This window comes from Neltuma alba, unplaced genomic scaffold (assembly GCF_004799145.2).
Source record: "Neltuma alba isolate B1F8T4 unplaced genomic scaffold, ASM479914v2 tig00013699_pilon, whole genome shotgun sequence".
Classification (NCBI taxonomy): Eukaryota; Viridiplantae; Streptophyta; class Magnoliopsida; order Fabales; family Fabaceae; genus Neltuma; species Neltuma alba.
In genome coordinates this window covers 62,808-75,927 of record NW_021637862.1, presented here as the reverse complement: position 1 = coordinate 75,927, position 13,120 = coordinate 62,808, and the positions used below count along the sequence as shown (strand labels likewise).

At 33.9% G+C, this 13,120-nt stretch overlaps 2 protein-coding genes across 2 annotated transcripts; both read left to right on the top strand.

Moving 5' to 3' along the window:
• The first annotated feature begins 1,993 nt into the window (after nucleotides 1-1,993).
• Nucleotides 1,994-3,546, top strand: LOC114738875 (protein LURP-one-related 6-like). Its single transcript, XM_028926942.1, has 3 exons — nucleotides 1,994-2,368; nucleotides 2,733-2,978; nucleotides 3,090-3,546. Exons 1-3 carry the CDS (start codon nucleotides 2,129-2,131, stop codon nucleotides 3,234-3,236), a joined length of 633 nt encoding a protein of 210 aa, XP_028782775.1. The 5' UTR covers nucleotides 1,994-2,128; the 3' UTR covers nucleotides 3,237-3,546.
• A 4,047-nt stretch (nucleotides 3,547-7,593) lies between these two features.
• On the top strand, nucleotides 7,594-12,831 carry LOC114738870 (aldehyde dehydrogenase family 7 member A1). Its single transcript, XM_028926935.1, has 14 exons — nucleotides 7,594-7,679; nucleotides 7,786-7,924; nucleotides 8,409-8,495; nucleotides 8,598-8,729; nucleotides 9,159-9,231; nucleotides 9,371-9,393; nucleotides 9,491-9,554; nucleotides 10,321-10,366; nucleotides 10,525-10,705; nucleotides 11,090-11,266; nucleotides 11,369-11,533; nucleotides 11,705-11,943; nucleotides 12,110-12,259; nucleotides 12,386-12,831. The coding sequence occupies exons 2-14, from the start codon at nucleotides 7,790-7,792 to the stop codon at nucleotides 12,438-12,440; spliced, it is 1,527 nt and encodes a 508-aa protein (XP_028782768.1). The 5' UTR covers nucleotides 7,594-7,679; nucleotides 7,786-7,789; the 3' UTR covers nucleotides 12,441-12,831.
• Nucleotides 12,832-13,120: the final 289 nt, after the last annotated feature.

The window sequence follows — 13,120 nt, the reverse complement described above, 5'->3', positions numbered from 1 at the left end:
AGTGTGTATAAAAGTCTTACATTTAGGACCGGAGGAGTATTTGTTATTGTTGTGATAGTGGTGGGGATGGGAGTATAACAAAATAGAAATAAGAAAGTTTAACACGCTCGAAAATATATTATATATTACTTCACAGAAACAATATACGAGGACTTTTCATCAGAAAAGAATCGACTAATTTGTAAACCTTTTTTTTTTGGCCTTTGTACAGGTATTGGAAGTAATTATATTTAAGACACCATCGAGGCACCTTTTTTGTGGGATTCTCACATTGATTCCCACTATATATATTCTGAATACATTGAATTGTTAGACTATTACTTTTAGGAATTGTGAATGGGTTGATTATGTAATCATCAATTAATAAATCTATAAAAATAAAAGTGACAAGACATTTTCTTTTTCTTTTTCTTTTTTCTTTTACAAACCATGCTGACTTCTAATTTAAAAGCTTATTAATATGAGATTTCCTTGCTTAAGAGTTTTAAAGATATGTGGCATATTATCGTTTTGGAGGTCGAGAAAAGTTTTTTTCACGAATTTTCTCTCAAATAATCCATCGTAAGAACAGATTTTGTTACGGGGGAAAATGATTATCTTGCAAAAGTTCTTTCAGATAAATTACAGTTTTTTCCTTTCACAAAAATAGAATAAATATTGTGCAAAAGCGGTCGGCCTGGCCCCTAGCTCATTCCTGTTATGACACGCTAGTTTCCTCGCAGATTTCTTTTTTCACCCGAATTCACGCAAATTTTCTCTGAAATAAAAAGCAGCGAGAATTTCAACCAGAACCTAACATCTATATATATTAGAAAGTTTTCAAGAATGTTGACAAAAATTTCTATTTAAATTAATTTCATGTGAAATTTTTGTGATGAATTCTCCCTTCTTTTTTATTTCTTTTAGGAATTGAACCTCCCTCGCCTACTATTTTGCGCATATATATAACATGTATGGTATAAAAATTGTAATTTTTATTTTAAATATTATATTTGTGAGGGATGAATAAAAATGCAGTGTACGTGGCTTGAGAAACTAAAGTTTTTTTTTCCCCGGGACAAATACACTTTTAATCTTCTTACTTCATACAAGACTTTAGCTTGATTCTCTTAGTGTTAAAAAGTTTTTTTAAATTATTATTATTTTGAAAATTAAACTTAATAAATTAGTATTTGAGAATATTTTATCAAAATTTAAATTTTAGATATTAGCATTTTTCGTAAATGGTGTCATGACAAAATGGTTAAAAATATACTTATTAAAATTAATTAATCAAAATGAGACATTGTGTGAAATTATTAGAAGTTTAGTTTTGCCAAGTTTTTCTATAAATATTTCACTTATGATAATAAAAATAGTCCCCTTTTATAGAAATTGTTCATGTATAACTCGAAGTCTCAAACCCTTAATACCCAAAAGAGTTGTGGAGTATAATTTCCGCTTCTTCCAGAAAGTAGAAGAAGAAAAAACAAGAAATACATAGGAGTAGTTCAACAGTTTATGTGTCAAAAAGCAGAAGAATAATTCAAAGATTCCCCAAGGAAACAACTTTCGATTAACCCCACGGAAATTCAAAAAGCTCCCGAATCTCTTTATTGAAAACCATTAGCTAAATCGTTAGCTTTCAATTATTTTAGGCTTCATTTTGCTGACTCAAACAATAAAGCTTCTTTCTCTTGGCTTTGCCGCCCTTCCTTTCAATCATAGACTAATATCTCACTGGCCAAACTAATAACCAATTATATCCTCTCCCGCACGCATACCCTAAGAATTGTTTGGCCACTTTCAAGCGCGTGAAGCTATATGTATGCATAGACCCACCAATGCTTGCTTGTCTCTTACAAGCAACCTCAAACTTTATATATATTCATGCATGCCTGGTTATATTAGTATAAATATTCTCGCTTCACCTACGTCAAACATTGCCAAACCCTTCAACCTAGAGCAGTTACAAGGATCTCTTTTATGACAATCTGAGTTTTCTTTTTCTTCTTCATAATAGGTAGGCACCAATATTACTTTGTGTGTGTATATAAAGCACAAGATTGTTGGGTTTGAAGAAGATCAGCGAAGAAGTTAGGATTGCTGCAGGGTGAGGTTGTGGTTATTGATTAGTGTGTGGCTATATATGGCTGGGAAGACGAGCACGATGATGCCTATAATAAGCAAACTGTACTGTTCGGCTTCTCAGAAGGTGTTTGTGGTGAGAAGAAGGCCTCATGTTGTGAATGGAGGGGGTTTTGTGGTCACAGATTGCTCGTCTCAGAAGGTTGTGTTCAGAGTTGATGGCTGTGGAATTCTCGGAGCTAAGGGTGAGTTGATTCTCAGAGATGGAGATGGCGATGCTTTGCTTCTCATGCGTCGAAAGGTACGTAAGTTGGTGTGTGTTTCTCTTGATTATAATCTTAATTACTACAAGTAATCTCCATTAATTCGTAGAAGCATAATTGGCTAAGATTATTATGTAAGCGACCATTAAACATATATTTATTGCCGCAATTCAATCATCGATTATTTGTTTAACTGTTTGATTAATCACAAGTATACTGTTTATCACAATTATCTGATATTCTATATTATTCATTCAAATTTGAGCATTATGCATAAAAATCTCTTGCATAGATTTTTTTAATCTACAATATTTAATTAAAGGGGCATCGATTGCTTTCAATCAATAATCTTATATAATCAAAGGGCCAATCTTTTAACCTTTTTGTATGGGGAAAGTACAGGGAGGGATGGTGGAGGCACTGAGCATCTATAGGAAGTGGAGAGGGTACTCTTTAGACTACGAAGGATCAAAGAACCTGGTTTTCAGCTTAAAGGAACCCAATTCCTGTTTGGTGAGGAATAATCTGATTAGAATCTCCACTGAGCCAAGCAAGAGCACAAACAAAGCCTGGGACTTCGAGATCAGAGGGTATTTCCCCGACAAGATTTGTAGCATTGTTGATTCCAAAGGCAACGTAGCTGCCCAGGTAAAATGTAGCCTTCATATATGCTCATATATTCTTAAGTAATTAATAACTTCCATGATTTATCAATGTGCATACATATATATATATATATATATATATTTGTTTGTGCAGGTAGGGGTGAAGAAGGAAGTGGAGGAGTTAATGATGGGAAGCAAGGATCTTTACAATGTGATGGTGAAACCTGGGATTGATCAAGCTTTTGTTTTTGGAGTGATCGGAGTTCTGGATTACATTTATGGCGAATCCACATACTGCTGAATCATCGCCAGCCATATGCATTTTAAAAGGATGGGCTTGGAAGTTTCCAAGAAAGTGGTTTAAGTGTTTTCTCCCAAGAGGAAGAGGATTTAACTTAATTTGACAAGCCTTGCTAAATATGATTTAAGAGTTTTAGAGGAAGACGACGGTCCCAGTATTAGTCTAAATGGGGAATTGCCTTGTACATGACGACAACGTCTAACTAGATGTGGCTTCAAATTAAATTAATTAACCTACCTTATGCTTATCCTAATCCATATATTTAATTTGCATGTGCTTGGTTTTATCTCCTTTTTAATCCCTCTTGTAATAACCAGTCATTCCAAACTTCAAATCTTTTCCATTCCAGGCTTTGCTTGATTTTTAATTTTAATACTCCTCCAGTTTAAATATAAGACCCTCATACACACTAATATAAGGGTTTTATATTTAGGACCGGAAGAGTAAGATTATATTCTTTCAGTTGACCTCTTGTATTTTAGCTTCTTTAATTTATCTTAAAGTTTTAACGTTTTCATTATTCACGGGTTAGCTTATTTTCAAACTCTAAAGTCCAGGCCTCTTAAAATAAATAGAAAAATGTGAAAAGAACCATTTTTTTTAAAAAAAACTTGGATAACAGCTAGTCAATCTAGCTTTCTTGATTTTATTATTTACAGATAGATCAAGTAAAATGAGGAAAATACCAAATAAGGGCTCTAATTGAGATGCTTATCGCGTGAGTGGATTAGTAGTATTGCTGAATCACTTGACAAGACTAGTAAAATGATTATTTCATAGAACTTATTATTGTAAATTATAATATAATAAAATGAGCAAGTTGAAGAGATACCCAAAAAAAAAAGATACCAAGAAAAAAAAAGAACTAAGAATTAGAGCTTTAATTGAATCTTGTATCTCTTGTCAAACAGTCTTAAAGAGCTTTATTTTTGCAAGCTAAGAACATTAATTTGTCAACGTTTTTAAGAAAGGAAGTTAACATGCTTTGGTTTCACGAATTAGAAGTTAGAAAATAATAAAAAATGTTTTCCAATTCAGTTTCCTATGCAACATGTTAATCCTGTTGGCTAACGTGTCACTTGATTTTTTTTTACCCCCGTAGCTGAAGTGTTAATTGACTGGTTGAAACTTGAAAGTAAGCTTCTGCACTTTATGCGCTAACTATAGCACTTTATGCGCTAACCATTTTTTTTTATAACTTCTTCTCTCTTTTTTAATTTTTATTATTTGACGTATTAAATCTTTTTGTCGTGAAACCCATGTTAGCAACCTCACAAGTATTATGGAATTTATAAGTTCAAAAGCTCTCCCTTCTAATAGATTAATTTTTTGGAATTGGGCTATCCTCTTAAATTTCATTACATTAGTGTTTTCATTAAGAGTTAGTCAACTAAAAAGAACTACCCATAGAAGGGAAACCTCACAAATGTTATAGGATTTATAAGTTTAAAAGATTCTCCTTTTTATTAGACTAGTTTTTCAGAGATTGGGTTCTTCCCTTAAACTAATACTTATCACACTTTTATGCAAGGCACTAGCTATTATGTTGAAGCAAATTTTACCTTATAAAACAAATGACAGACCAACCTCTTTATCTAATGCGTGAATTGAATTTTTATTATTGTTTAATGTTTGCCTTTGAAGAACTCTTCATGATATTCTTAATGAACCCGTTAGCATAGCTAACTCTTGCGGCCCAAAAAACAAGTTTTGACCAACTCTTAGTGTAAAATTCACACTGCATGCATTCTTTTAGTTATAAGTTCAATTTGATTTTAAATATAAAATTTTAATTAATTTTGTTTTTTATATTTGTCCATTTTGCCTCCCAAGCAAGAAACAAAAAATCAGACTAAACCGGTTAAGATAGTAGTCTAATGGTTAGTTGGTCGGATATGGATCAATTCAGGATCAAGCCAGTCATATTAAAATAATATAATTTAATTAAAAATAACAAAATATAACAATATTAATAATCACTAATAACAAAATACAAGAAAATATAATAATAGTGTGATTGTAACAATAACAAAGTACAATAACATTGAGAATTTTTATCTTTAAGATTCATCAATAACTAAAATTAATAATCATTGATATCAAAATTTTCATTAAAATTCTCTCAAATCTGTAGTGATTGAGATATTAAGAGCTGAATGAGAAAAAAATATGATTGATAGCAACATAATAATCCAAATCGATTCACACTGGTTTTTGCCAGTTTTCACCAATTCACATTGGTTTGACTAGTTTGATATTGGCTCAACTTCTACCTGGTTCAACAACAAACCAAACCAAATTACTAATCGGTTTATCGGTTTTCTGGTTGAACTGATTGGTTCGGTCTTTTTTTTCCCCTACTGCCAAGTAATCTGTATGATAATTGTACATGTTATCAATAGATAGTTTGAGTTTGAATAATGCACATAGTTAATGAAAATATTTTAGAAAAAACTATTTATTTATTACAAATAACTTATATTATTTTCTTAATGTTTATAAATTAATTATATAACTTTTATATTAAGAAACGGATGTAGTATTTTACAATCTTTTATTTAACTTACTAATTCTTTGCTCAAAATGCATTAACAAACTTTATTTGGATACTCTTCTTTTAAGTGTTTATAAGTATTTTTGTGTAAGGTGAGATAAAATTTTACCTGTATATTTATTTTATATTCTGTAAATCGTGATGAAAAATCTATTTTTAAAAGCTCAAATTATCATTTCAAGCAAATCCCAACACATCAACGTGCATGGGAGCAGTGTTTGTGAAACTTTTGTTTTGAAGCGGCAATGACTCCGGAAAGGCGTACAATACTTCTGAATAATAGTGTATTATTGTAATCAAAGTTCAGCGCGGTTTCCGATATTAAATGGTTTATTTAAAAGGTGTACAATACTTCTGAATAGGATGAAAATTAACTTTGATTGAGATTGAAATTCATAATTTCAACTGTGAAGATTATATTCTCTGAACTAAAATTGAATAGTACTACAACCCGGCACGCCCTTTTCTTTCTAGTTAGTATGCTTCCTTTTCTTTTTTTTCCCCCTCGTAATTATCGGGTGGTGAATCATAAGTACATTTTATTATTAAACTAGATGATAAACCATGTGCATTAACCATTAGGGAAGCGACATGTTTGGCGAGTCAACAGATCAGTGTTCCTACATGAAAGTCTTTACCTAAGTTATCCATGTGCGCGTCTGCGTATTTGATATTTCACATCAAATACATGACCACAAAATCACAACCGTTGATCTTTTAACTTTCTGGTTCGCGGTACAATTGTGCGGTTCAAAAGCCCAAACAGAACAAGCAAAGAACCAAACTCCAGCAGGCGAAATCGAGACAACCCCCAGCCACAGCCCAGGACAATCACCCGCCCACCTCAATGTCATTTTAACCCTAAACTATTCTGCTTTTGTAAACAAACTCATTATTTATATACTGCTTCTTATTTTTAATATAAAAATTAATTAACTAATTTAAATAGATTAAGAAAACTAGTTAAATTAGTTATTTATAGTAAATATATGTTGTCTTTTAAAATATTCTTACCAATCAATTATATTGGCTAGAACTATAAAAACAACTTTAAAAAAAATAAATAAATATGATAGATAAAATAGATTGGGATTTTATATTTAAGACTAAAATAATAATTAAAGGAGCTCTTGTATTAAAAACCTGAGGTATATTATAAATTTACAATTTTTGGCTGGCAAATACTCCATCCGGTCCTAAATATAACACTCATTTTATAGTGTAAATTACACTATAAAAGGAGCATTATATTTAGGCCGTATTACAATTTATTTCTCCAATTTCATCCCACTCTTAATTTTGAACCCAAAAAAAGGAAAAATAATAGAGTCGCTGTAATATTGGGCCAAAGATAAACAACTATTAGTACTATATATCCGTTTAAAAGGTAAAAGGTGAAAGGCGTCATCAACAGCATGTTAGTTGGAATGGTAATAAGATAAAAACATAAAAAGAAGAAATACTAATAAGGATAAAAGATGAAAAGAATATAATATGGAAAAATTATAAGAAAGAATAGAAAATTAATTAAGAATAAAATTAATGAAAACCCGTTTAATATTCAGACACTATAAAGAAATGAAACTAGTTTAAATTTTGAAATCTTGTAAAAATTAGTCGAGGGAGTATTAGGTAAAAACATTCTTTTAAGAAAGAAAGATACCTGGATGGGAAAAAATGGAAAAAGAACGGAGGATATATAATAATAACATTGATGATAGAGCCACGATCATCTTCGTCACTGCCACGTGAGATACGTATGATTGACAATTAATCCCATCCACGGTCGTCGTTATCTATGCACCTGTATCACTGCCTGAAGCAACCATTTAGCAATAAGCTCTGATCTTCACGTTTCCCGGGCTTCCGATTCTGCTAATCTAGTACCAGTACATACTGATGCTTTGCTCTTAGTTCACTTTATGATGCTTAGCTTTTCGGTTTCTTGTGATTTCTTAATCGATTTTGTTTCTTGGCGCGGGTGGATATTCGCAGGAAAATGGGTTCTGATAAGAATGATTACGGCTTTTTGAAGGAGATCGGTCTGGATTCCGCCAATATTGGCGCTTTTGTAGACGGCAAATGGAAGGCCAGCGGTTCATCTGTCACTTCTGTGAATCCTTCGAACAATAAGGTGCACCTCTTGACGACAACGACCGCGACTATGACCTTTTTTTTTTTTTTTGGGTTTTAATTGTAGTTAAAGATCTTCAAACGAAAGCTGGCCCTTTTACTGTTTCATGCAATGTTTTTCTTAATTATTTTTGGAGTAATGGTTTTCTTTGTCATTTAGATGACATGTTCGTTTTTATGCTGGCAAGATTTTCTTCATTTTTTTGGGATGTAGAATTGGGTTTTGATGTGTCGAGTTCCGGAATTCTCGTCACTGCTTAAAAAGCTGCTCTGCTTTCTAATATAATGTTGACGAGCAAGGCAAAACATTTTCAGCAAAAAATTGTTATTCGGATGTGGGGGCGGACAGGAGATTCTGATTTTTACTCAAGATAAGAAAGAAAGTAAAAATATGAGATGAATTCCATAAATTACAGCATAATCCTCACAAGAATCTTGTCATGCTTTTCACGTTATTAGTGTAACTATTTGTCAATTGAAATTAGGCCATCGCGCAAGTAAAGGAAGCAACTGTGCAAGATTATGAGGAGGGATTGCGTGCTTGTAGTGAAGCAGCTAAGCTATGGATGACTGTAAGTTTTCAAGTAGCCTTACTTTCATAATTTGTTTCGGCAATTCAATACAGTTGAAGTTTCTTCATTTACCTGTTCTTGAAACCAAAAATTATGCTTCAGATACCTGCGCCAAAGAGAGGTGAGATTGTAAGACAGATTGGAGAAGCACTAAGGGCCAAGTTGGATCCTCTGGGTAGGCTTGTGTCGCTCGAGATGGGAAAAATACTTGCAGAAGGAATAGGGGAGGTTCAGGTATGAGAATTAGTTTATTAAATTTGACGTGCAAAATGCCTCTGTCCTGCGATTTGAAAGTTTCAGCTCTGGGGGTAAAAAAGAACCCAAACTTTAGTTTGCCTATATTCTGTGGCCTGGATTTAAAGAGTACTATACTGAGCAAACAGTTCTATATCAAAATTGTTCAATATATCAAACAGACAGCAAGGCCTATGCCCTGTTTATGTTTCTGGGGGGATCGTCTCAGTTTCTAAGTTGCTGTCTGCTCTTTGTGGGGTCGTTCAAAAAATGTTTGGCTCATACAAAGACTAGATGCATTCTGAAAGCAATCATGTACTGAGTGTTTCCAAAGACAAGCCCTCTTAGTGAGAGAGATATCATTTTGCATATATAGTATGAATTTTTAACTCTTCTCTCTCTGTTCTTTTTTTACTCGATCAATTTCAGGAAATTATTGATATGTGTGATTTTGCTGTTGGGCTAAGCCGGCAGCTGAGTGGATCCATTATACCATCAGAGCGTAAGATCAATATAACTGCTTGGTTTGACTTTTTTCAAATAGTCTGCAGTTAGAGTTAATCTCTTGTTTTGAAGATAATTCCCTTCAAGATGTTCTTATTTGAGCATTAACTCTAAAATTTCCTCCATGTTTCTTACAGGGCCAGATCATATGATGTTTGAGGTGCAGTATTGTCATTATTATCAGTTACTCATGTCTGTTCCATTATATTATGGAAGATATAATTACTCATTACAGTGCATGAAATTTAACATCACAGGTGTGGAACCCTCTTGGAATTGTGGGTGTTATCACTGCTTTCAACTTTCCGTGTGCTGTTTTAGGTATGCTATCTTTGAGTCTACTAAAGAGCTTTGAATATATGTATATTATAATACTAACATATCACTAGTTTTGGAATGCTAAGGGACTGCATGGAACTTGATTGAAAATTCTCTTTCTGATAAATAAGTAAATGTGCCTGAATTCTGTAAACTTGTATGTATTAGGTTATTCATTAGCACAGTTATCACACTTCATCACATTATGTCCTCTTTCAATATTTTTCAAAAATATTCTGGAATTGATGGAATTAAATAGCAAAAACAGAGGCAAGATTGCCTTTAGACAGAAACTCAGAACATAAAACAAATTTAGTTAATAAAATAATACTAGGAATCACCAAAGCCACTTAATACTTCTTTTTCCCCATTTTCAATTCCTGCTCTCGCTCTTTCAGTCCTTGTATGCCTTCGTCGCAATGGGACTTCCCCTCTCTAATAATGATACAGTTCCCCTCCTTCCTGTCTAAGTTACACAGAAATGATTGTGTTAATTTATTTTCAAATGACAATCGATCTTCATTTAATGCAATATTGATATTGATCAGAGATTGCAAATTTGAATATTTGATTGAAAACACATTACTGCTACCATTTTAATGTGAACTTTGTATAAAATGTACGCATTCTGGCATATTGTGCGCATAATATTCTTGGAAGTTTTTTTGTCCATTGCTTGTAGTTTTACACATCATGTGGTGTACTTTGTTCTGGAAATTTTCAGATGCTTTTGTTGTAACTGAGTTTTTTTTATCCTACTGTGTTTTAGGGTGGAATGCCTGCATTGCATTAGTTTGTGGAAACTGTGTTGTGTGGTAAGTCTACGAATCCATCTCTGAAGATTCTACGAGAATTATCCTCTGATCTCACGTCACTCTTTGTCTTTATTTTATGGCTTATCATTTTCCCCCCATATTTTCAACTTTTCATCTTTGGCATATAACTTGTCTTTTGCATCTTCAATTCATTGAAGGAAGGGTGCCCCAACAACTCCGTTAATAACTATTGCTGTGACAAAGCTCGTAGCTGATGTTCTTGAGAGGAACAAACTACCTGGTGCTATATTCACTTCTTTCTGTGGAGGTGCTGAAATTGGTCAAGCAATAGCAAAAGACACACGCATTCCCCTGGTTTCATTTACTGGAAGTACAAAGGTATTCCTATTACATGGTCATTGGACATAATTTTTTCCTCTAGGTTATATAATCAAACTAATTAATCATGTTACATAATTTTTCACTCTATGGAAATATTTTTTATCGCCTGAATGATGTCAGTTAGGTGCCAATAGAGTTCTTATAAAAGGTCCATTTGCAATATTTTATTCCTAGTGATGCTGTAAAATATGACCAGATCGTTTAAACTTTGTATGTTCCAGTGAGAGTAGGATTGTATACTGTGCCTTCTAAGGTTACCCGGGCTGCTTTCATATTCCGTCTCCACTTGTGAGAAGCAGAATACGAGATTATGTAGAGACATTGTATAAAATGTTAGTTCAGTATGCTGTTGAGCTGACTGTGATGAATTCCATACCACAGGTGGGCTTGATGATCCAGCAAACAGTTAATGAAAGATTTGGCAAATGCTTGCTGGAGTTAAGTGGTAACAATGCGATTATAGTCATGGATGATGCGGACATTAAACTAGCCGTGCGCTCTATTTTGTTTGCAGCTGTAGGTACAGCTGGTCAGCGTTGCACAACCTGTCGTAGACTGGTAAGAAACTACTAAACTTAATATTTTCATGCATTTTGCAGGTGAAAAAATGCTGAAGCTAATGAAGGTTTTTTAACTTATTCTTTCTTTCTTGCACTGCAGTTTCTTCATGAGAGTATTTATCAAAATGTGGTGGATCAACTAGTTGGACTGTATAAACAAGTCAAAATTGGAGATCCCCTGGAGAAAGGGACCCTTGTTGGGCCAGTACATACCCGTGCTTCAGTGGAAAACTTTAAGAAGGGCATTTCAGCCATAAAATCGCAGGTATATATGGTGTTGTATTGCCACACTTTTGGTTAAGTATTATTTGAGTATGGTCTGACAGTATCATGGTTAGTGAACCCTTTTTTGTTTTTCCATTTCCAAACCTCTGTTTAAGATGGATTTTAGACTTCGTGGAGATGTTTTACTTGATGTTCTGATTCTGATTATCAGGGAGGAAAGATCCTGACAGGGGGATCTGTTCTAGAGTCTGAAGGAAATTTTGTAGAACCAACAATTGTTGAGATATCTCCGGATGCTTCTGTAGTTAAGGAAGAGTTGTTTGGTCCAGTTCTATACGTCATGAAATTTCGGACTCTAGAGGAAGCATTTGCCCTGAACAATTCTGTACCTCAAGGATTGAGTAGTTCAATCTTTACTAAAAGACCTGAAGCTATATTCAGATGGATTGGGTGAGTGCTTATGGATTCTTTTGTCTGTTTATCTTGTTGTTATATGCTACTGTAAAACATTCTGGCTTAGGCACCCAAATGTAACTGAAATCCCCGGATGCAGCTGATGATTCTGTGATTGATGATTTTGTTAACAATATTTTTCATGCCGGTGATCACCATGCAGGCCACTGGGCAGTGATTGCGGTATAGTGAATGTAAACATTCCAACAAACGGAGCTGAAATTGGCGGTGCTTTTGGCGGAGAAAAAGCAACTGGTGGTGGTCGTGAAGCTGGAAGTGACTCTTGGAAGCAGTATATGCGTCGTTCAACTTGGTAAGGTTTATGCTTTTAGCCCTCAAATTATGAGCTCTGTTCTACGTGTTTCTCCATGTCCTGTTAATGACATGTTTGGCCAAAAAGAAGTCAAGTAATGACATTGATAATTTCTGCTATTGACAGCACCATCAACTATGGGAGTGAACTGCCATTGGCTCAGGGAATCAACTTTGGCTAGTGAGCCATCCTTGTGAAGGAGGGGGTTGAAGGGCAATTTCCGGCCGGGAGAGTAGATGATCTGTAGGAGGGTGATATTTGGCTGTTATGCTATCTAATCTAAATATGTCGTATCTCTGCAGCTGTGATGATGTTTAAGAGACATTAAGGCAGATGTTGATAAGTCAGTGAGATGTGATCTTTATTTTCTTCACAAAGGGTGCCGAATTTGTGGGGTTCTTCTTGGGGGTCTTCTTAATTCTGAGTATCGCGTTGCTTTCAAAATTTAGATAGCTGTGGACGGGAAAGCTTACGTATTCTTTTGCAAGACTAACTCCTATGAATAGATCAAATGACGTATAAATAAAGATATGCCACGTCACAGTCACGGGAGATTTATATTTTCAAGAAAACGCAACGCTGAAGATTTTTATTATAGGACTTGGATTGGATGAGGCAATGAATATTTTGATTTTTTTTGGGGTCACATTATAATTATTAGTAATATTTTTCGAGTTATTTCTCATGCCTTTTGAAATTTATAAATTTAACTCATTTTTGAAGTTGCAATTTTGATAGTTGAGAATAATATGGCGGTGGGGGATATGTTTTTCAAGATAGTGGCGGGTTGACTTTTGACCAACCGTAACCCGTTATTTTTAGCGGGTTGATGGGTTAGACCTGCGGGTTCAACTCATATTA